The sequence below is a fragment of the Geospiza fortis genome, unplaced genomic scaffold (assembly GCF_000277835.1).
Source record: "Geospiza fortis unplaced genomic scaffold, GeoFor_1.0 scaffold398, whole genome shotgun sequence".
Taxonomy (NCBI): Eukaryota; Metazoa; Chordata; class Aves; order Passeriformes; family Thraupidae; genus Geospiza; species Geospiza fortis.
Genome location: NW_005054517.1, coordinates 325539 through 349559, shown reverse-complemented (window position 1 = coordinate 349559; position 24021 = coordinate 325539). Strand labels below are relative to the sequence as shown.

The 24021-nt window shown below is 40.6% G+C and overlaps 1 protein-coding gene across 1 annotated transcript in view; it reads right to left on the bottom strand.

Annotated features, from left to right (window-relative positions):
* BRINP3 (BMP/retinoic acid inducible neural specific 3) overlaps positions 1-24021 on the bottom strand; it is a 200285-nt gene that overhangs the window by 166094 nt on the left and 10170 nt on the right. Inside the window, exon 2 of the mRNA XM_031063611.1 lies at positions 15504-15789. Within this exon, the coding sequence (XP_030919471.1) occupies positions 15504-15739 (236 nt within the window). The 5' untranslated portion in view covers positions 15740-15789. The remainder of the gene's footprint in view (positions 1-15503; positions 15790-24021) is intronic.

Genomic DNA, 24021 nt, shown 5'->3' with positions numbered 1-24021 from the left:
CCAGGGGCCACTGGCCTCTGCTCCACCTGGGCACGCCTGGGCTCATTTTTAAGTTCTGTCCCCAACACCCCCAGGGCCTTTTCCAACAGGGACTTTCAGTCACTCTGCCCCAGCCTGGAGCTGCAGGGGGTTATTGTGCACAAAGTGCAGGCATCTGGTGCTTAGCCTTGTTCACCCTCACACCGCTGGTGTTGGCCCATCAATCCAGCCTGTTTGGGTCCCTCTGCAAGGCCTTCCCACTCTCCAGCACTGTCAGAACCCAGGACATTCCTCTGGCTGCCCTGGAGGACTCAAAACCCTGGCAAGGGGCTCAGAGACCTTGGCACGGAGTCAAAAACACCTGTGCCTTTGATTTTAGCCCATAGAAAGAATTACCAACTTTGTGTGAAGATTTACAAGCCACAAGAGTTTGAGTAGAATGATAGTTAATTTGTCACAGGGTGAAAAAGTAGAATTTCGGGGATTTACAATGGGGGTTCAAGAGGCAAGATGGAGGAATCTGGGTGTGTCCTGTCCTTCTTCTTGTCCTCCATCTTCTGCTGTGATGGTGACACTGTTTGATTGGTTTCGAGTAGAGACAGACTGTCTAACATAGGTGATAGGTATTGGAAAATTATTGTCAATAAAGTATACGTAGTTCATAATGTAAAAAGTTAATACCACCCCAAGGGTGGTCAGTGTGTGCCTCAACCCGATCTGCTGGACAGATCTCAGCAGGTCAGAGAAAGAATGTCATAGATAAGAGAAAATAAACCTTGAAAAGCAGAACTGACGAATCTCGACTTCTTCTTCGGTCACGGGGCTTGGAAAAAAGACTCTCTAATACCTTGGGAGCCATTTCAACCACAGAAACCCAAGACCCAACATTTTTCTACTGCACTTAGTAATAGCTGAGCTCATAAAAAGTAAATGTACAGTCTTTGAACAGCCTGGTTGTGAAGGCGTCTGCCTTCTGCCCATGAGGAGCATGACTGTTCCTCATTTCACAGCATGGGAATTAAATCTCCATAGTACTGTTCCAAACTCCACCATTTGCTATCAGTGAGAAAAACATCATCACTCTTTATATTAGAAAGGAGTTAAATAAATCCCAAATCCTAATCCTTTTGCTGGATTAGTTTCAGCATCAAGTCCACAGTGGACACATTTATACTTTTATATATTTCCCTCTGTATGCCTGTCAACTTACAATGAAGATCAACATACCATTTCATGCTAGTCTAGACGCAGAAATTTCTGTAGTTTGTCAGTTCAGCCCCCCTGCTTTAACTAGAAGTGGATTACTTCATCTGAGACAGAGAGTTTAATACCCCACAAGACTAATTCACAGGTCATGTCATTTTTGCATAATGTTATTATGGAGATAGAATGATTCCTGATTTTCAAGACCTGGTTAGTGCCAAAGGGCAAATAACACAAGTGTCTTTGCCTGGGGCATTTGTAATGTGAAGTCATACATTTCACTCCTTTCTTCCTTTTCAGCATTGACTAAAAGGGATTACCAAACCTTGTGACAGGATAATTTAATTCAGAGAGCAGAAAACATAGGGACTGTTTTGATTCTGAGTTATATGTTGTAGAGCACCTTCCAGATCATTTTGCTAAGACTGAACTTTTCTTTCCTTTTAATGTCCTACTTTGCAACTTTTGAAGTTTAAAAGTTCTTGTTAATTATCTCTAAATTCCAATGAATTACTATAGTTAAAATTCCTTTTTAAGTGATTCACATTTTACCAATTTCATAGAGTGGGAAAATGACCATCACTCTTAAAAAAAAAATTGAACAGTTTGGTTGTTTATTTAGTGTTTTTGATTGTTTTTGTCTCTCTGAAAGAACAACTGTCAGGGAGTTTGACGTATTACATTGATTTCTAAGACTCCTCCATGGTTTGGGTGCCAAGGAAACACATACCCAAGTCACACAGAGCTGCTACTTCAGAACGTGTAAACAAGCACACATTTGTGCTCACCCAGGCCAAGGAGTCAGCAGCAAAAATAGATATAACCATTAGTTCATCAGGCAGAATCTTAAATAAACAAATGTGCCTTTGAAGTCAACCACACAAGAAATAGTTCTACTTAAAGGAATACCAAATTTCAAAGGCAACTACAATAAAAATATCTTCCAGACACTACACAAGGCCTGAAACAAAACAACAAAAACAAAAACATATCTTTTTTTTTTAAGTGTAAAGGCAAAAGTATCTAAGGAAAAAAGCAGTCCTAGGCACAGAGCTCAACAAAAACTCCTTTCAGATTATTTGACAGCTTGGAGTTGTGCACCACCTCTAATATTTACCAAACATATTGATAGCTCTTAGCACCATCAACACATGAGCACATGGTGGACCTAGAAAAGAAGGTACAGGTGGAAAATCTACAGCATATTAATTCCCCCTGACATTATCACAGAAGGAATCTCTAGAAAGCTGAGATTTAAATGAAGAGCCTCTGTAGTCACATACATACCTAATTTTTTCTGTACCTTCTCAAGGCTAATTTCATTAACTGTATCCAGAATCATATGCAAAGACAGATAAAAGAAATGGAGCAAAGTCATGGTAGCCCCGGTATGAAAAATAAGTTTCCTAGTAATGAAAAGGAAAAAGAAGTTTCATGGTAATGTCTTTCAGATTCTCAGAAGTCTTCTATTACAGCCACAGCTAAAATTTAATGGATAAGTTTAAGGCATAATCTAGAGTTGACCAAAAGCATGAGAAAATGCAGCAAGATGTGACAGAATATTTCTGCCATAGGCATTTTAATACAAGGATCTAATCAGGAAAGATCTTTTGGCATTGCCAGGGTTACAAAGATTTTCTGGGTGTCTGATTCATGAGCAAATGTCCATAGCAAACTTCATTAATGCCTTGGCCAAAGGCTCCTATTCAGACACCAGACTGCAGAGGATATAAGATTTTCTTTCTAATCAACAGTATTCTCTCTACAAAAAGGTGAATTGTTAAACTAATTTATTTTACTAATCCTTATCTATCTTTATGCATGTATATATCCACATATCTTTGTATTCAGACACGTGCACACACATACATATATGTGTACAGAAATGTATACTCATGAATATATATAAACACATGAATTCATATTCACACTGATTCATTCTCACAGTAATCACCAATATTTGGGCTCTAGACATCAGTAGATGGACAAGCACCACATTTTCCACTTATTCTAACTTATCAAGCCTGGCGATTTGCTACCAAAAGCATCATTACAGAAACACAGAATATGCCAGTTTGGAAGAGACCCACAAGGATCTTTGAGTCCAGCTCTGGGCCCTGCACAGGACGCCCCAACAATTCCACCCTGTCCCTGAGAAAGTTGTCCTGGAGCTCTGGCAGCCTTGGGGCTGCACCCGTTTGCGGAGGAGACTGCTCAGTGCCCACCACATTCTGGAGAGAGGAACTATTTCCTAATATCCAACCTAAGCCTCCCCTGACACACCTTCAGGCCACTTCCATGAGTCTTGTCCCTGGCCATGAGGGACAAGAGATCAACTTGTCCATCTCTCCTCTTCCCCCTCACAAGGAAATTATAACTGAAGTGAGGTCTCCCTCAGTCTCCTCCAGGTGAACAGACCAGCTGCCCTCAGAGATCCTCATAAGGCTTCCCCTGAAGGAAAGCCCTCCTTTGGGTGCTCTCTAACAGTTCAGTGTCTTTTTTATATTGTGGCACCCAAAACTGCCCCCAGCGCTCGAGGTGAGGCCACCCAAGACCAGAGGGGGACAATCCCCTGTGCTGGGCCTGGTGTCCCCAGGACAGGGATGTCCCTCCTGGCTGCCAGGGCTCTCTGCTGACTCAGATCCACCTGGCCATGGAGCAGGACCCCCAGGGCTCTACAGCCTCTTGCTCCCCACTCCATACACAGAGCCAGTGTTGCCCTGTCCCGGGGCAGCACATTCCTTTTCCACATGTTTGGTGATTGCCCATCTCTCTAATTTGTTGAGGACTTTCTGCAGTGCCTTTCTGAGGGAATCAAACAGCTCCTCCCAGTTTTGTATCATCTGCTGAGCATTCCTTCCAGTCCTAGGTCCAGTTGGTTAATGGAGACATTGGAGGGCACAGGGCTGAGGATGGAGCCCTGTGGAACCCCACTAGTGGCAGGTTGCCAGTCTGGTGTCATCCCAGCCACTAGAGCCTTTTGTGCCTGACCTGTGAGCCAGATGCTCACCCACTTCATGATATGTTTATCCAGCTGTGGGATGGACATTTTGTCCAGAAGGATTCTTGAAAAGACAGTCTGGAAACCTTTACTGAAATCCAAAAAGGTTACACCAACAGGCTTCCCTTGATCAGCCAGGTGGGTTACCTTGTCATAAAATGAAATCAGGTTTGATAAGCAGGACTTTGCCCTCAGGAAGCCATGCTGGCTGTGACCAATGACTGTGTTGTCCACCAGGTGGTTTCCAATACCTCCCAGAATAACCTTCTCCATAATTTTACCAGGCCCTGAAGAGAGGCTGACAGACCTGTAGTTTCCAGAGTCCCACTTCTTGAATATCAGAAGAACACTTGCCAGATTTCAGGCAGCTGGGACCTCTCTGGATTCCCAAGACTGCTCAAAAATCATCATGAGAGATTTTGCAATGACATCAGCAGCTCTTTGAGGATTCTTGGATGAAGCCCACCAGGCCCCATAGATTTGTAGGGATTCAACTGGAGCAGGAGATCCCTCACAAGTTCGGGATAGACTGGAGTTGATCATTCTCATGGACAGAGTTCTCCAGCTCACAGCAGTGAAACTCTGTGGGTCCATTACCCGTGTTGAAGACAGAGGGAAAGAAGACATTAAACACATCCACCTTGTCTCTGTCTCAGTTTGTGAGGTGACCATGCTCATCCTGGCATATGCCAATGTTATTTTTACTCTGCCATTTGCCATTACTGTCTTTGAAAAAACTCTTTTAATTTTCCTCCACAGTTCTGGCAGCCTCAACTTCAACTGAGCTTTGGCTGCACAGATTTTCTCCCCACAATGGGAAGAAGCATCTCTGTATTCTCCCCACATCATCTGATGGCTTCCACACCTTTCTTTTTAGCCTTATTTCCAAGAGCAGATCCCTGTTCAGCAAGCAGGTCTTCTGATTTCCAGCATTTGGGAATTGCTGACCAGCAAAACTGACCAGTGCTGATGAGCCCCAGTCCATCATATAAATGTGATGTGCCACATTTAAAACATTTTCCCAGGGACCTTTTTCACTTGATCAGGCTGAGGTTGCTGTCCTCATGGCCAGAGCTGACGTTTTGCTGACATTTTTCCTCCTGCCACCAGAGATTTTAAACTCAACAACTCCGTGCTTGCTGTGGCCAAGCCAGCCCCAACCTCCACTCTGCTCACAAAATCCCAGCTGCAGACAAGCAGCAGATCCAGGAGGGCATCTTTGCAAGCTGGCTCCCACAGCACCAGTTCCAAAAAGCTGTCATCCAGGTGTTTTTAGGGTACAGATGGTGGTAGCCCCACAGGAGGTTTTAGGTTTTTAGGTTTTAGGGGGTCCCACAACAACAGGACTTTTGCCCACCTCATCAGCTGTCTGGCCTTCTAGTTCCAGAGCCTCGTGCCTGGTGCACCCCTGCTTGTCAGATTCTGAGGAGGTGAGGAGGAGGAAGAGGATCTTTCTTCCTGTTACGTGCAGGCACTTGTCTCCAGCCTTCATCTTCAATACACCCTTGGCTAGCAGGCCTTGACTAATTGCCCTGCAGGGCTGTGAGCCCACCTGCTTCTCTACTACAAGGGAGGCCTGAGATTCCTGAGAGTCTTGAAACTGAAGCATCTCTGAAAATGATCAGTCTCCTGCTTGAATCCTATGTATTCTGTTTTAATCACTTGAACTTATGAATTATTTTTAAAAATTATAATTATTTATTTCGCATGGGTAAATACAAGAAATGTAGACAAAAGGCCACATTCTGCTTGTTAACGCAGGTTGTCAGATTGCTTATGCTGTGTAAAGTTTAGCCTTCATCATCGTCATCATTATTATTATTATTATTATTATCTGTAGCCAGTATTTTTTGTAAATAGCTAAAGATGTAGTTTAAATAAAATACAATTAGATGTGACTTGATAATGAACCAATGTCTATTATTAGAACATATATATATCAGGAAGAAAAGATGATATTGTATTTGAGTTACTAGTAAAGCATCCAATCCAATCTATATTAGCTATAGTTCAAGAACTGTAAGGATTCTGTAGTTCAGAATTAGCTGAAACCCAAATATTTAGTTTAGATTAATCAATTACATTTCCTCAGTACTCAGATTCTGCTTTCTTTCTGAATATTTGGTAGTGTCTCTTCTGTTTTGATTTTAAACTATGTTACACATATAAGTCAAAACCTCTCCATGTGCTTTTCCCTGAAGAAATTAGCATTCACTCCTCAAAGCCAGTTTCTATCTCTTGGATAGAATAGATGCATGTGAGACCTGCATACACAACTTCTAAATTGCTGGTGGGCTCTGTGTGTGCATTTTTCAGAGCTCTGTATATATCAAATTGTCTGGTCAGTAACAATATCTTCTCTTTTCAAGCTGCATAAATAAAGTAGAAATTGAGAGTATCAGAAGATGAATTGAGATACAGAGCCATTAATGACCTTAAGAACACTGTTATCCATAACAATCATATTGGGATTCTAGGCAGAATCGAGCAACAAGACATTATTTTGAAGTATTGCTTTTCTTCACAAGGGTCTCTGCTGGAATGGACCTGTAGCTACAAAAAAAAATAAAAAATTTCACAACCAGCATAATGACTGTGAAAGCCTGTAGAATCAATCAATCCAAGCTAGAAGACAAGTAAGATTTGGATTCAGAGATATTGACCACAACCTTAACTTAATGATAGTAAAAGAAAATGGCAAAAATTCTTGAGTGAGCACATTCGGTGTCAGTTGTTCTTTTTCCTGCATGGAAAAGGCACAAATGCCCTTCTATACAAAGAATCACACACTCCAATCAATATCACTGGCTTTTTATACAGGGAAGGTTTATGTGCCACTCAGTCATTTTTCTCTGCATAAGGTACAATGTGCCACCCATATAGACTTAACATATAGTCAAAAAGAAAAACCTAAGAGCCATTCTGTTTGGAGACAGCTACTGCCCTAGCAGTAAGAGAAAACAGCAACATGGGGGTTCAAACAAAAGCACAGAGAATTTGCTGCAAGTAACAAAAAAAAATTTTAAAATCCTTTTTTCTTCAGTAACTGAAAGAAATCTTGGTAATTTTCTCCTTTATGAAAGTCATCAGTGTTTGATATCCTCTACGTCTTGAACATCACTGATAGTACCAGCAGGGATACTGAAACAAAAATGAAAAGGAAGGGCAATGAAAGAACAAAGACCAAACTAACGAAATGTCTTCAAAGAATTAATGAAAATGACCTGATTTCATGTGCAAAATCCTGTCAGACTACCCTGCTGACTGAAGAATGTATCTGTTATTAGTGCTAAACAGCTTTTACACTACTTCAGTGATTGCATGAAACCATTAAGTTACAGCCTCTATTATACTAATTTTTTTAGGGCAACTTAAATGATTCATGAACTCACTAACTGAAATGATGACACACCATATTCTCTAAATAAATGTTCTTTGTTCTTGGGAAACAGATCAGTAGGAGGTTTGATCTAATAATTATCATTAAATATTAGATTTTGAAAGAGAGTATATTCTAGAAGTAGATTATAATAATGTTTACAAAAAATAAGATTTGCTCTTCTCCTTGCCATTTGAGTTTCTTTAGGATCTTTGATTAAATACACAGAAAAAATAGGGAGAAATACAAAGAGAGATTGTCAAAACACAGACTCCTGCAGTGTATTATGAAAAGAAGATATACAGAAGGCAACCTTGGCATCAATAGTCTCCTTTGTTGCCAAGCTGAAACACGCTCGTGTTCTTGTCAAGCTGACTCCTGAGAACACTCCTAATCCTGCTGGCACAGCCAGCACTGCTCCCCAGCACCCTGCCCAGTGCTGCTCCAGCTCGCCAAGAGGAACTCCACCCTTCCTCTGAAACCCAGGAGGCTGATACTGAGTGGAGTGAGGGGATATGGGGTGGGTCTGAGTCTGGTCCCTGGCAAAAACACCCTCGAGGCCTTTGGGTTCTGTAGAATTGGGCTCTCTGATCAATAATGTGTTCAATAACTGAATGACTCTCAATAACTCTCTTGATAAATAACTGAATGTTCTGCAAATCCTGTAGGAAGCCAGAATCACTTAAAAATACACTGTGCCTTCAGGGGCTGTCATGCTTTTCAGAGACTCACAAAATGGTTTGTGTTGGAGGGGACCTTAAAGCCCATCTTATTCCACCCCCTGCCATGGGCAGGGACATCTTCCACTAGACCAGGCTGCTCCAAACCCTGTCCAACCTGGCCTTGGACACTTCCAGGGATAGGGCCTTTTTTCCAAGATCTTCAAATATGGGCCAATATTGTGTATCAGTCTCAAAAATGAACTTGATTTCTTCTTTGTTCTTGAGTAAAAAGTGCTTTCTTTTCCTTTTGTTCTTCAGTAAAAAGTGCACATGACTTTTCTGCCACGCTGGCTCATAGATGTCAGAGAGCTGGAAAAACAGGGTCATTTTGGGAATCAGAACTGCCTGCCTGCCTTCCTGTCCATCTCTGAGCCCTCATTTCTGTCTGCCCTTTTCCTGGGACACAAGTACCCACAAGATCTCAGGCTCTTTCATTATTGCCCATTGGAATGCCACTTATCCTTGCATGGCAGACCCCTCACACAACTGGGATTGTGAGCACAGACCTCAACAAGTGTCCAGTCTTTCTCTTCTGCACCTTTCATGTCTCTGATACGCATCTTTGGAGACCCCTGATTGTCCCAGTGATACTGGAGATAGCCAAACCCTCCTTCACCTTTGTGAACCTCCAGTCTAGGGACTCATCAATCCTTTAATATTCTGGCTAAACTAAACTAGGCTCTGGTTATAACTCATCTGGAAACATGTTCTAAACTTTTCTGTTATGTATTCATGGCTTCTCAGTTTAAATTTTCTCATCCTTTATTTCCACCTTTTCACAAGCATATACCCTCCAGAGAATCCCCCTGAATCAAGAAACTAATATAATATTGATGTTATATAATATTGATAACAGGAATTGCTAATTGTAAAGCATCATGACCTGATACGTTTTTAGGCTCTAAAATTAAATGAAAAATCCTTTCCTATGAAAGGAATTTGTATTTAGAACAGTAATGGAAATTCAATGATTTTGGAGGACATTATCCAGGTGTTTCTAGACCTGGAAATATGGTCATCTGAAGTTTTAATTTTGCTCAGGTATGTCCTTATTCAAGCAGTTTCACCACACCTAATTTTTTAACTGGTGCCATGTTTTTCTATGCCCAGCTAACTAGAATAAGAGAAGATGTTGTATCACAATCCAAAATTAAACTCATTGATGTTTTTAATATCCAGACATTCTTAAAAATGTCTGGATATGTACTGGGCTACAAATATTATTTTTCTAGTGGGAATGTATCAACTCACAACCCAAAAATTCTCTTCAAGCTCTTCCCTCTTACCAGCCTGTGAGCCCCTGAAATTCTAAAGAGGATTTAGTGCATTCCCCAATCTAGCCTTTTGCAAACATTCTGGAATGATGATTCATCTGATTTCTGTACATTTTATCCACCACATTGGATGGAATATTCCCTAAAGGAACCAATTACAACACAGACCAGAAGCTATTTACTGATAGAGCCAATTGCTGGAAAAGGCAGAGATTTCTGTTATTTCTGTTATTCCCATTAAAACACCTGTATTGAAAACCACTGTTGAAAGACCTTTCTTCCCCATACTTTGAAATTCCAGATTAATCAGGTCAAATCAGCCTCAGGAAGAGCACAAGGAAATGTTATTTCAGACTGTAACTGGAGTGAAAATTGTGATTCAGGGCATAGTGTGCACCTGCACAACTGAAGCCCCATGGATTTTGTTAACATTGTCTGTCACATATGTCAAGTCTAGTGAGAACTGTGGGCTAAAATATTTTGATAGGGAGTAAAAAAATGACAAAACCAACTAATGTTGGCCCTACTTAGGTTCACACACAGGAGTTGAAACATATTAGTGAGTGTCCTGTTGCAGTCTTGAGTCTTGCTCACTTTGCCCTCTGGGTTCAGAGGATTCAGAACACAGGAGAGGAACCCAATGTGTTCTTATCTTTAACTTGATAGTATTATTTTCAAATGCTTCTATTTTTGTAGCTGTTCATGAACACAATCACTTTTAAAACAGCCTCTAAGGGAATCTTCTCAAGCTACATGAATACCAGGCTGCCAAGGGCAACTCACTGCTTCAAGAGATTCCTTTTCTATACCTTTTGCAGAGCAGTATTGGACACTTATTGGTGTAGTTGCTCCAAAGGATGTCAATGGTCACTAAAACTTCACCCACTTTTATCTGCATCACATCACAAAACCCTTTCCTCCTATTTGTATGATTGGGAAGGTTCTGTAACTTTGTATGTCCCAGAATTTCTTCTTTTCTAAGAACCAACCTAAATTTATTCGTAGCCAGTTTATACCAATTTGGTTTTGAGACAGTGATGGCTTTTGGTTTAGATAGCTCATCTAACTTTATAGTATGTATTCTGTTGGCAGGAATTTTATCCTTTTTCAGCTCTTCCCCCCCCCCAAATATTGTCAAGTATTTCCACCTTAAAAGAGTGAGGCTCTTTCTTCCCCTGATTTTTCACATCTGTTTCAGGTTTTAAATCATTTTGCTTCAACAAAACTCCACAGTATCCCTGAGGAGATTTCCTCAAGACCTTATTTGATAGGTTGAATACTTCCCTATCTCTGTAGAAATTACCTCTTCTGATACAATGTAAGTTCTTTGCATAATTTCACAATCACTCTTTCCATCCTGGTAACCTCTCAGTCTCATTCTGTTTGGATTTAAATTCCTTTGTCTGGGTAGCTGATTTACATAAGAGGCACAGCACTCCTTTTGTGTATTAAATAACAAATTATAAACTTGGTTTCCCTTGCCAAAATACTTATTGATGCTAACTGCAGGAGCCACCTTCCATGAAATATTGACACAGCATTCCCATGCCTCTAGAGGTTTTCAGCAGCCATCCAGGTGCTTTCTCGGTGGTTTTCTTCATAGACCAGTGATGAAGAATACCACCAAAAACTGTGGCAATTATTAAATTTCCTGCAGGAGGGTATTTCCTTTGAAGCATTAGAAGGAATAGAGCACTGCCATAATGATCACAAAATCAGCACAACCAGCCCACAATTTCCAACTTTTAACAATGTTGAGCACACCAGTTGTATATTATTTAGTGTTCTTCAATATCAGATTAAAACTTATTTCATATTTATTTGTCTCTTTCAGCTCTGTCCTGTAACATTGACTACTCCTGGCCTTGGAGAGAGCCAGCTTGTTTGCCCATGAACATAACTGAACCTTAATGTATACAATAAAACATGGGTAGCAGATGATTTTTCTGCTTGTGCATTCCCACAATTGGTGCACTAGTTGGTTTTATCACGATTGTTTGATGCTACAAAAGCCAGACGTGGAGATAAGAAAAAGTGTAACTTTTATATTTAAAAAAAATATGCTGAGGTTAAGACCTCCTATTAGAAATTGGGCTCAGTTAATCAGTGTGTTCCTTGGTGCAAATCCTTGGCTTCATCCCAATAATTTATAACAGATTCATGGGCAGATGAACACTTGTTTACAGCGACCACAGGGTGTGGATACAAAGCAGTTGCTTTTTGCCTTATTGGCACGCAAACAGGGAGCTTAGCTTTAAGCTGAAAAAGGGTCAATTTAGATTGGATATTTTTCCCTGTGAGGGTGATGTGGCCCTGGCACAGGGTGCCCAGAGAAGCTGTGGCTGCCCCTGGATCCCTGGCAGTGCCCAAGGCCAGGCTGGACAGGGCTTGGAGCACCCTGGGATTGTGGAAGGTGTCCCTGAATGATCTTTAAGGTCCCTTCCAACACAAACCAGTCTGTGGTCCCATGAAAACAGAAATGCTAGCACACAGTCCACAGAGTGATCAATTTTCTTATTTTAGCCTAAAAGTTTGCATGAAAATTTTCTTATTTTAGCCTAAAAGTTTGACTGCATGAATTTTTAAATGGAAACAGGTTATGTAAAACAAGAACTGAAAAAAGTAATCCTACTGAGAATCATTAAAAACAGTTGCCATATGTGAAATTAAACTTTAAAATCAGTCTGTCTCCTGCCACGCGAGTGACAGAAATAAAAGAATTAGCACAACATTGTTTTACTCAATAGCTGAAAAATAATGACAATGTATCCTTCAAGTAAATTCCACTTTAATATTCTTTTGTTATTCTCTCTACTGGGTGCTTTTGCAATTTCTCTGTCCTATTATCTGATTTTAATCATTCTGTAACTTTCATGGGCCTGCAGTGCATGACCTTGACCCCATTCAAACCAGTGTCAAACAATGGTTCAAGACCAAGGTCTTTGCACCTGTAACTTTGGTATTTACAGAAAAATGCATTACTTGATATAACCAAGAGCAGAATAACATCCTTTTTAATATAATTTTGATTAAAATAGAGAATGTTTTTAATGAGGGAATGAAATAAAATCTTGTGATATTACAGATTCCATCAAGATTTAATTTTTTTCCACACCATTACTGCCTCTCCTGAGACTGCAAATGGAGGGGAAATGAAAACATCATTCTCGTCACTGAATAATTGTTCCACTGTTGGAAAACAAAAATCAGACAGCAGTCTCATGCTGAAATCTCCTGCTACACACCTTGAACTATGACATGGAATATGTGCAACTCACTGCTGGCTTTGTGTTATTTTTATTAAGGCTGTTTCATTTCTGCTAGTTGTAGACAAACAGTCCCAGTGTGAGGTTGCTCTTTCCAAGCTGGTTCCCATGGGCAGCAGGACTTGATGGGTTTTGGCAGAGAGATACAGTTGGTCATCTCTTGCGTCAGCCTGGAGACACAGGAGGTGAGCTGCTACTGCTCAAAGCCCTGTTGGCTTTTCTGGAGCTGATATCTTGTTCCTTATAGAAGAGAGGCATTCCTTCAGGCAGCCTGAAGCCTCTTGCCACATTTGTGCCATTGGAAAAGAAAAGGGGTCTTCAGTCATTTTCTGTCTGACCCCACTGTGCTACCAACATCCTGCCAGGAAGGGCTCAGATGGGACACAACCCCCTGGAGTCCCTCACCCTACACATCTCACTCATCCTTCACCACATAGATTTTGAGCTGGCATGGATTTAAAATGAAGGAAGAAGACTTCCCTTCATCCTTAACCTTTACATTTCAGGTCTCAGGTATGTGGTTCAAGGGGTGAAGAGCTCAGGGACTGGAGGGGCTCTCTTAGCACCTTTCTCCCTGGTTAATTCAGCTGAGTCCCTGCAGGTAGGGGCTCTCCTCCTCCTCACCTCTCCCTTCAAACAAGGACCTGTCCCTGAGGGATCCTTTCCATTCGGTAAAAGACAGGTGAGGGAATGAACAGACAATTAGGCTCCAAGTCCTAGAGCCTGGGAAAGCTCATAGAAAAGCAACAGAGAATAAATTTAAGTGTGTGGCTTCTAACAAGGTCACGGTGTTCTGCACTACTCACTAATGGGACCATATTTCACAAGTAAACTTTACAGTAAGATTTGTTTTCGGAGGGCTGAATCAAAAAAGTACAGCTTGTGGCTCTTTTGACTTCCTGGAATAGGCAGAGAATGGAACTAAAGCTGAGAAACATTTTCTGTGGGATTGTGTAAATTAAAGTCAATTGAAACCTATGCACAAACCCAAATAAATATTAGCAGTGTGATTACAGATCTGTGAAACTTAACAGTGTTGCTGTAATGATGGCTGAGAGGAGGAAAATTCTCAAGGACCTGATTGTAAGAGCTCAAATGAAATACAATTCCATCTTTCATGTTTTAGCAAGATAATTTTGGTTCAGTTTTGACTAATACAGAATAATGGGAATAAAATATGCTGCCTCAGTCTCTGCATTATTGGCTTTACATTATTGGTCCTGACAGCTGGCTTTTAAAACGCAGTAAATATTGGGCAATGCTGTTCTGTTAAGACAAGCCACTTCATCAAGCATATTTCCAAATCACACTTTATTTGCAAAATGGGTTTAATTTCTCTGTAGATCGCAAAGGAGCCCACTGCAAAATTGACCTGCGACAGAGTGCCCTCTGCTGCATGTATTTGGGAAAGGAAAATAAAGCCAACTCCTTAAAAGTAAAATCTTTACATGCTGAGGCCAGCACTTTTGTCACAGGCTACTGGACGCTGAATTAAATATAATATACATATAGGCATATATCACTCTAACCTTCTTCTAAAGGACTGGGGAATAGTATCCAAAAATAGGTATGACATTTGCACAATCTCTTCTGTGCTTTTCAGTGAAACCAGTGTGTGTCTTCCCATACCAGTATGGTCTGTGTTTGTAGGATGGACAGTTATTAGGGGAGCTGAAAATCTGCCCTGTATTGCCCTGCTGCCCCACTTGCTTTTGGCTGTTGGAAGGAATCCTTCACATTTTGAAGTAAAAAGTCTGTCTGCTTATAGATTTATTTTCCCAGTCTTTAATCTCTCCTGGTCTCTCATTTGTCCTTCTGTCTATTTGCCATTAGGTCACTCATATTAGACTGAGCTCCCCTTTTCCTGCCCATGTCCTTGACAATATTGGATGGCACTGAGTTACACCCATTGCACATGATTGAGGAGATATTTCACCAGTGCTGTCTCAAAATAGAGACTTACAAGTTACAAACATTTCGTTGAAGCAATTCCACAGCAAAGCCCAAATCCTCAAGCAGACCTATACTTTTGAAGTCTTCCCTTTTATTTTTCTTTTCTTTGGTCCAGGCTAATGCTGAGATTTGTGATGGACCAAACACCTGCAACCTCTGTTAAAATTCAGTGGCTCTTATCACTTGATTCCTCAGGGAAGCAAACACCCCTTTTCAAAGCAATGGCATAGATAAACATTAAATGGAATAAACTAACATTAAACATTTTTGAGTCACTTTTGAAATGCCCTCCTTTGTACCATGAAGTCTCTTCTGTCAGCAGTATATGCAGAGCCACAATTTCATTCTTAAAACCTCAGCTTAAGTCCTGATGAGCCACACAGAAAGCAATTCGTGCATGATCAAAGGTAATCTCTCTGCAACCAAAGGTGGTGTTTGAATCCCTAGCAGATTTTTGACCATATCACTAGGACAGAGCAGAGGTAGGTAGTAAACAACAAAGTTTTCCAGAACAACATAATCAATTATCAAAAGTTCTTCAAACAAAACAGAAACAACACAAGCAGCATTCCCATAATACACAGTGGCCTTGCATATATTTCAGCAATGAATTTGGTGTCTGGATTAATTCCCACAACTGAACTTCTCCCTTAAAGGAAACCCTTATTGATAACTTACAACTTCTAAGGATGGCATCTGTGTAATTGCTTTCCCTTTGCTTCATACCTGTAAATCTTGTATCTTGTGCTAAATCCCTGTCGACTTCTGTCCACAAAATCAGTGTATTCCTGTGAGCGATGGAAGGGTCCCTTATCAGAGAGGAGCCAGTCGAAGGGGCTTGTGGCATGCTGATCCGAGACAGCAGCAACTGCTAAAACCCAGCAATGAAGACTCAGTGCTATCCACTCCCATAGAGCCATCAGAGAGAACAATTCAGCACCAGCACTGCATCGCCATATCATGCTTCCACTGGGGACTTAGAGCCTTCATTCTCTTAGCTTTCCCTCAACACCTAGACAAAATACACAGTCAATTAGATAAGCACACACTAGGCATCCCTTGGAAGTAGAAACAAGTTTCCTTTCTTTCAGCTTAAAGAGATAGTGGCCTCTACTTTATTATATTTTACATTAGCATAAACCCCACTAGGCTAGTTAACAGTGGAGTGTTTCCGTACTTCAAATGCTGTGAAACTAATGTCTTCATTAACATCATCAGTGATAATATTTACTGTTGAAGGGAAACCTTCACCAATCATCAGGGGAGGGATTGTTGGGGTTTTTTTCCCATTCATGCCAGTCATTAATGAAAAATATGCAACATCAGAATCTTGTCTGTTAGCAGCAGTACAAAATCATTCAGCAGTGTCTGTACATAATCATGATGTACAGCAGTACAAAATCATTCAGCAGTGTCTGTACATAAGCTCACAGTTCACACATTGGACAGAAAATAGGTGGGATTCAGAAGACCCAGGCTGCTTTCTCTTGGGAAAATTGCTTTGTGGTTTGTCTTCACTGCAAAGTGTGGTTAATAGAGGCAGTTCCTCTGTCCACACCAGCATTGCTGGACAGAGTGACTGCCCTGATCAAGAGCTCTGGAGCTGCCCACAGTGATGAGCTCAAGTGACTTACACCAACTCCAGATGCTGAAATTTTGGGTATCCCTAAGAGCAGCATTTTACTTTCAGTCCAAATCACTCCAGCTCAGTAGATCAGCCTAGAAATACTTTTTGGGTATCCCTAAGAGCAGCATTTTCCTTCAGTCCAAATCACTCCAGCTCAGTGGATCAGCCTAAAAACATTTTTTTAGCAGCTAAAAATGGTGCCTAAAGCATTTTTTTGTGTGCCCTATCACAGATCAATTATTGATTGCATCATGTAGGAGCTCAGTGAAGACAAGCCACAGCTTCCCTCTGTACCTCAGACCCATACCTGTGGAATGGGCTGATGTTTCTAATATCCTGCAGAGATTTCATTAAAACATCTATGCAAGATCATGAGGTTTTCAGAGATGACAAAGGTCATATAGATTCCTAAATATATTGAAGCAATCAGTTCCAGTTTTCAGTCTAAGTTGAAACAGCACAGAATGAATTCAAATACATGAATGTGAGAGCTTTACTTTTTCTAGCTGATGAGTTTACAGGCAATAAAATGCTGGATTCACATTCACTCAAATCAGCACTCATCATGACATTTTCACCTTTGCTATGTTTTTTGGAACTTGGTGGGAAATTTTTCCTTCCCATCAGTAATTTGGTCTGTAAGTGAACCCTAAAAGATGGATATTTCCAACAGAACAGTCCTGCAACTGAACACTCAGCACCCCCATCCATTATAATGGAAATTGTGTCACTGAATAAATATGCTCTGTGCATGTATGTGAGATATTAATATTCTCAAGAGCCTGCAGGAAGCTGACTGCCTCCAGGAGAGCACAGAGGTTCTTGTGAACCAACAGGAATTTACAGCCTAAGAATAAAATAATCTGTCTATACAACCAGATAAATACTTGAGCTTTATGTGGTGTAATTGTTTGTAACATGATTTGGACATGATCCTGCAAACAATAAATGTATAAGGAAAGACCCAGCTCGTATTTCATGCTGAGCATGTACCAAGACACTGAATTATAACCATAAACAGTTACAGCCATGCAGTTGTTTCTGACCATAAAACACAGATTGCATTAATTTTATAAATCCTTTTGAAATTAAATTTCAGGAGTCTACAACAGAGACCTCTCAAACTTTTATTTATGCTCCCAAGCCATCACTTCCATGCAAAAAGAGTCTGCATATTGAGGTTTGAGTATCATATTCCTAGACTGGTGGTGGCTTTTTTCCCCTTCAAATTCATGTATTTGAGGTTACACCACTGCATAACCTTGCTCCCACTGTATGACAAAGTCTGCACAGATTTGAAGCAAAACTGAAATGCAATAGATTGCTCTACTGGCCCATAAAAGCCTTGAGGATCATTTGGTTGCCATTTCCTGTTAAAAATAGATCAGTATAAATAAAGAAAACATTCCAGTCACTTTCAGACAGGCCAGACCAGCCTTTGCATCACAACAGAGTGAAAATCCTCAAATGCTTTTGTCTCTTATCATTAATCAGGGAAAAATATATTGCACAGCATATTCATTCCCTTCCATCATCCTTAGCATAGACAGGGAAGGTGCTGGGCATAGTTTTTTGACATTATATGAAGCTACAGAAAGTGAGTGTCATGAGAATTTCAATTTTCATACCTAGTGCTGTATTAAAATTTCTAACTTTTCTATTGAAAAATTCCCATACTTGATTAAATGAGAAGAGATAGGAGTTTACTTTTTCAGTTACTTATTAACACTAAAGTGTTTCAGGCTGTTAAACTGTAATGATGACTAATTGAGTCCCTTTTGAATTCAAAATGATAATATTAGGATTGGAAAATTAATTACTGTGTATATGTAGCATCTTCCTCACACTAGACTAAACCAGCACTTGGAAAGGAATAGTGGAAGAGCCAGGAGTTTATTTTTGGCTTAATGCTGCACCTCTTGGTGTGTCATAAATTAAATACTGGCAAAACAACTGCAGAGAACCTGTGCAGGCACTGAAGAAAATAATCTTGGTTTAAAGATCTCCTTGTTTTAAATATCTATGAAAGTATATTCCAAAGGAGCATAAATATACAGGAGAGAAATGAGGAGAGAAAAATCACATGTGCATCTGTAACTGGTATTTATGCACTGGTGTCTGTTGTCCAGCCATTGTAAAATCATTCTGCATTGCATTAATCCTCATAACACTCCTGAGAAGGAGACTTTTAACAAACAAGGACCAGAAGCCTGAAAAGATGACTGCTAAGGGAGGGGTTAAGCTGTTAGAGGGATCTAAATGCCTGTTTCCTATTAAAAGATAATTTAGAAAATTCTAGCCAAAGGATTTTTGCAAAGCTTACAGTATCAGAAATATCCTAAAATTTTGAATATTCAAATTCTCTAATTAATGCAAATGCCCTGAAAACATTTTCTAAAGACTGTGCAGGCATATGGAACATACAAATTGTGCAGTTCCAAAGCCACAATAGAACTCCAGGGAAGAACAATCTGTATTAAATTTGTGGTAGATAGAGGGTGGGGCATGGCAAATAAAAACACCTGTTAAGTAACAGAGCTGGGAGATTTTCAAGTAGAGAAGACATTATACAGAGAGCAAATCACGCAATATTTATTCTGTGATAAAAACTGTCATGTCAACAATGGTCTCTTTGAAGTGCTGGCTTAAAGGACAATTCTTAGGTATAGATGCTCTGCACATTTATTTTCTGTTATCCCCATGGTTTCACCCAGCTGCCACTTGTAAATGCTGCTAAGCTTTTGGTCCTTCTTCTAAATTCTGAGGTTAAGGTGAGTTCAAGAAGCAAAACAGGCTAAATTCTTCTTTGCTAGAAATCTATTGTCTCCTCACTGGCATTAGTGCAGCAGGAAATCAGGAATTTGACTCAGCATCTTCTGGGAATACCATAACTAAGTCTTAATTCTCTTGAACATGTAAAAGTTCTGGAGACTGGCAAAATCCATGTATTTACACCACGTGTGGATGTAGAGCTGGCAAGTGCAATGCAAACATTTTGGCCACTGGGACAAGCTTCAGCTGTGAACAAGAGAACAGGACATCTGTGGTCATTTTGTTGTCATCATGTTGTAGGGCAAGCCCCACCAAAGTCAACCTTTTTTAGGTAATTAAAAAAAAAATATTAAAGTTGTATATAATTACATGTGGTATTTTATGAGCTCACTAAGACACTGAGCTAAAATAGTGCAGATTGAAGTGTCTGCTTGATTTGTGGGTTGAGCTTTCCTGCTTACAGAACATTAATTAATGAACCATGTATACTAAGGTACACAGAATAATAGAGAGACAGCCCAGATGTGTGCACAGCAATGCTCAAGAAAAGAAAAAAAATCACTAAGTTTAAATCCTTTCTAAAATGGAAATTGTGGAAAATTTTATGAGGGGAAAAAAAAAACTAATCTATTGCTACCTCAGTGCATGTAACCTTTTACTTCCCAAGAGGTGAGAGTCAAGTATAATACAGATGTGTTAATTTACAGTAGAGATACAGCTACTAAATTGGTCATTATTGGTTCACTAGTGGAGCAACCTTTCATGTAAGAGTCAATAAAGCTGATGTTAAGCATCACCAGTAACTTTTCTGGGCCACATCTACCTGCAGTTCTCAAGGATCAAAATAAAATAACTGAACAAATGTATGGACATTTTTGATAAGATCAGGTTTGGGGTTTTTTTTTCAATATTTCTCTCTACTCTGGAATCAGAGAGATGTATCTAAGACCTTGGTCTGAGATCCCCTTGTGTCAGTGGAAATGCAGAAGACCAGAGTCTCTCTGAAGTTCTCTGGTTTGTAGGATCACTTGAATTCCAAGAAAATGCTGATTTATCCCAGCTCTCCATGGAAAATTGAGAATCCTCGGTGCCAAAGTGGGATTCTCCTGGCTGTAACTTCCCATAATGATGAAATAAAAATTTAAGACTGTTTTTCTCAGACATGCCCTTTCAAAGGAAAGTAAAAAAATAACTTCCCATAACATTTAGAAAATTAACACATCTAAGATGGTGCTTTTTTATGCAAAACACAAAGCTTGGCTTTCCTTGAACTAATCAAAATATTAAATACGACTTGTATATCCTTTAAAAATAAACATACAAAGAAAAAATATGATAACAGATGGTGGGGAATACATCCAATTCTGTTTGTAGGCAGTTGGATTTCAGAAAGGTCATAATTTTACCATTTATGAGGGTTTTGGTACTCTATCCCTCCATTACTTACAAGCCTTAGGGATTTCAAAGGTACTGCTTTTGATCAAGTGCAATACATGGTGTAGCAGAATACCCTTCATATTTCTTTTAGATTGCACATCATGGAAAACAGGAATGGAGCAAATCTTTTGTTTTCTAGGTATTACACAAAATTCTCAGGAATGCTACAACTTTGAATCAACAGCAAGAAGCAACATTTTATTTTCCGCAGGTGGATGGGAAACAGTGAAACTCAGAGAAGGAAAGATAAGTCCAGACCTTTTTTTTCAAAGGCATTTTGACACTGAAAAATGGAAAGACATTTTACATAAAGAATAAAGCAATAGTCTGTGTCTCAGAGATTGCTCTTATCTGCTCTAAGTCCTTGGGTTTATCACTTCATGTGTCTCTGCTTTCCCTTCCCTGTCTGAAGTGTGATGATCACATTGCCCACCTTTGCAAAGCACCACAGGACCTCCTGTGTTATCATCAGGGATTCTTATTCTTCCTTCAAGAAGCTATTTTTCTCATGCTAACAATTTTTAGTGACTGAGACCTGAGGAGGCACCTGCCCATGGAATTCTCTCACAGCTCAGTGTAAATGAAACAGGTGTGAAGATGATGGTGTGATGTGGGAGAAAAGAGCAGAAAGGGCAGAGAGGAGAGCAAAAAGTATCGCAGTTGTGCTCTGCTCTGGGCTTAGCCACCACACTGGTTCTGTTCTCCAAAGGAAGATACTCAAATCTCTTGGGGAAGATGAAACAGGAAAGCTTTATAGATATGATTGCTTGGCAAAAGATTTTGAAAATATAGAAACTATAAGCAAGATTTTTACAGTTACTTGGTGTGAGTATATGTCTTTTTAGGGTATTTTTTAGCAGTTGCTTAAAATATGGGGAGCAGATACCACTGTCTTTTATTGCTTTTCACAATTCTTTTATCTCATGAGGTGGGATAGCTACTTATGTTTTAGGACTACTGGTTTCTTGGCTGAAACGCACAGGCATAGCTAAAGGATTTAGACATTCTTCTTTGCAAATTTGGCATCTGACTTTATGTTAGTTTGTTAGCTGAAAATTATCAAAACATTTCTGGGAGTTTTCTAATTTTGGGATTAATGCTCAGTATCAGCTAGAGAGGAGAGCAAAAAGGATCTCAGCTGTGCTCTGCTCTGGGCTTAGCCACCACACAGGTTCTGTTCTCCAAAGGAAGGTACTCAAATCCACAGGAAAAAAAAACATCTCCCAAGCTGAATTTCCTGAAGGACAGAAAAGGACTTGTGAACTGAGGTGAGCTGCTCGGTCCTGTGGTCACAGTCAGCTGTTGGACAGAGATGAGCTCTGCTTGAATTCCCCCCAGATGTCTGGGACAGGAGCGAGACCCAGAACAGAGAAACAGAGCAGCTTTTTGGGGCATTGGAATCACTGAATCACACAGTCACAGTGCTTTGGGTTGGAAGGGATCTCAAAGCTCAGCTCCTCCCAATGCCAAGTGGCCCAGGTTGCTCGGAAGGACCAGGGTAGAGGATGGTGAGGCCTCCCTGCCGCCAGATCTGACCTCATGAGCTGCAGGGGACAGTGTGTGACACTACAGAAAAATTAGAAGGCACCTAGATAGACAAGTCATACTTGTCAACATGGTTTTCCAGAGGGGGATTGAATCAACTTGCTCTCTGGTGCTCATTCTGAGCTACAATTATCTAGAAAAAAATCTGAAAGGAGACATTAAATCTATGTCTAACAAGCTTAGAAGAGAGTTTTACATTCCAGGCTTAAGAATAAGTCTTCATATCAGTTTCTGATAGCAGTTTTGATTATAGGCACACTAAATCAGCATCTTTCCTTTATTCAAACAGAGCTTCATGCACTGCCAGATTTTAGCTTTCTTCTCCCCTCTCAAAAGGGAGACATGAGCCCTGTAACTATGTCCTCAACAGCCAAAATAAAGAACAAGTAAGGTGTCTGATTTTTAACTTCTTTTTTTAAACAATCCTGCTGGTTTTTCCTCCTCTCTCCCTTCAAAGAAAAGGAGAAAACATCAAATGCATCCAGGGAAGGAGAGAATTTATGTCAGCCCAACCTCTGCAGCTGCACTAGGGTCTGTCTGGAATGGGAGGGCTGGTTGCTGAGTGTTACAGCCCTTGCCCACAGAGCCTGCCTTGGTATTTGCTCTGTCCCTGCAGAATTTCACTCCTGCAAGTGCCTGTGAGCCTTCAGCTGATGTCCCCATGTGCTTTTTGTCACTTCCCAGTGCAGCAAGTGCCAGCCTCCTCAGCCCATGAGTATCTGCTGGCTGCCAGGTGTGCTGAGGTAATTGCTTCAATGTCTGATATTTGTAAAAGACCTGATTTTTTCCTTTGCTGCCCAAATCATGATGTATAAAATCCCTCAGGCGCTGTTTAAATCTGTTAATCTAAGTTCATCCTCCTGTGCAAATGGATCCTTACGTGTTTTAGCTGATGATGTCAAGCAGCATCCCCAAAATGCCATTGCAGTCTTTCTGCCTAAATGAGTGAATCTGTTTCTACAAGGAGCTCGTTGAGGGAAAGATATTACCTGTCAAGGCACAAAAAGGCCTCAATAGCCTTGACCAGCCTTATCTGGGTCCTCAACCCACCTCAGGCTGACCAGGGGCTCCAGGGCCTCCAGTCCCAGCTTGGGTGGTGCTGGTGGGACTGTGTAAGTGAATAACTGAAAGGGAGAAATCATTGAGACACAGAATGATTTGGGTTGGAAGGGGCCTTAAAGATCACCCAGTGCCACCCCTGCCATGACAGGGACACCTTCCACTAGCCGAGCTGGCCCCAAGCCCCATCCAACCTGGCCTTGGACACTTCCAAGAGCAGCCACAGCTTCTCTGGGCACCCTGTGCCACCCTCACAGGGAAGAATTTCTTCTCAATGTCCAATCTAAATCCTAAATCTACTTTCTTTCAGTGTAAAGCCATTCTCCATTTTCCTTTCAATACGTGACCTTGTGAAATCCACTCAATTCCTCATCGTGTCCCCGTTCCTCATCTTTAAAGGGGGGGCTAGCACCAAAACTCTTGATAGACAACAGGTACCTGTCACACAAGGAGTTAAATGAAGCTGATTTCTGGAAGCCCTGGGTTTCTGGCCAGCACCCAGGGTGCCAAGAAGACACAGAAAACCTGCTGCTTCGAGCTTGAAGTCTGCTCCAGGCTGGATGACTGCACTTCTGCAATCATAAAAATCGATAGGAGTTGAAGTCTGTAGGGATGAAACCTTAATCTTTGCAAGTCCACAAGTGCACACAGGCTATCCTATGTGCAAAATCCCTCTGCATGAAAACTCTGCATGGCATTTCAGTCTTAAAGCACTCTTCCATTACACAAGTTACGCTAAACTTTCTCCCAAATTGTCCAAAAATTTTCAGCTAAAGTATCTGATGTAGGAAAAGTGTTAGAAGG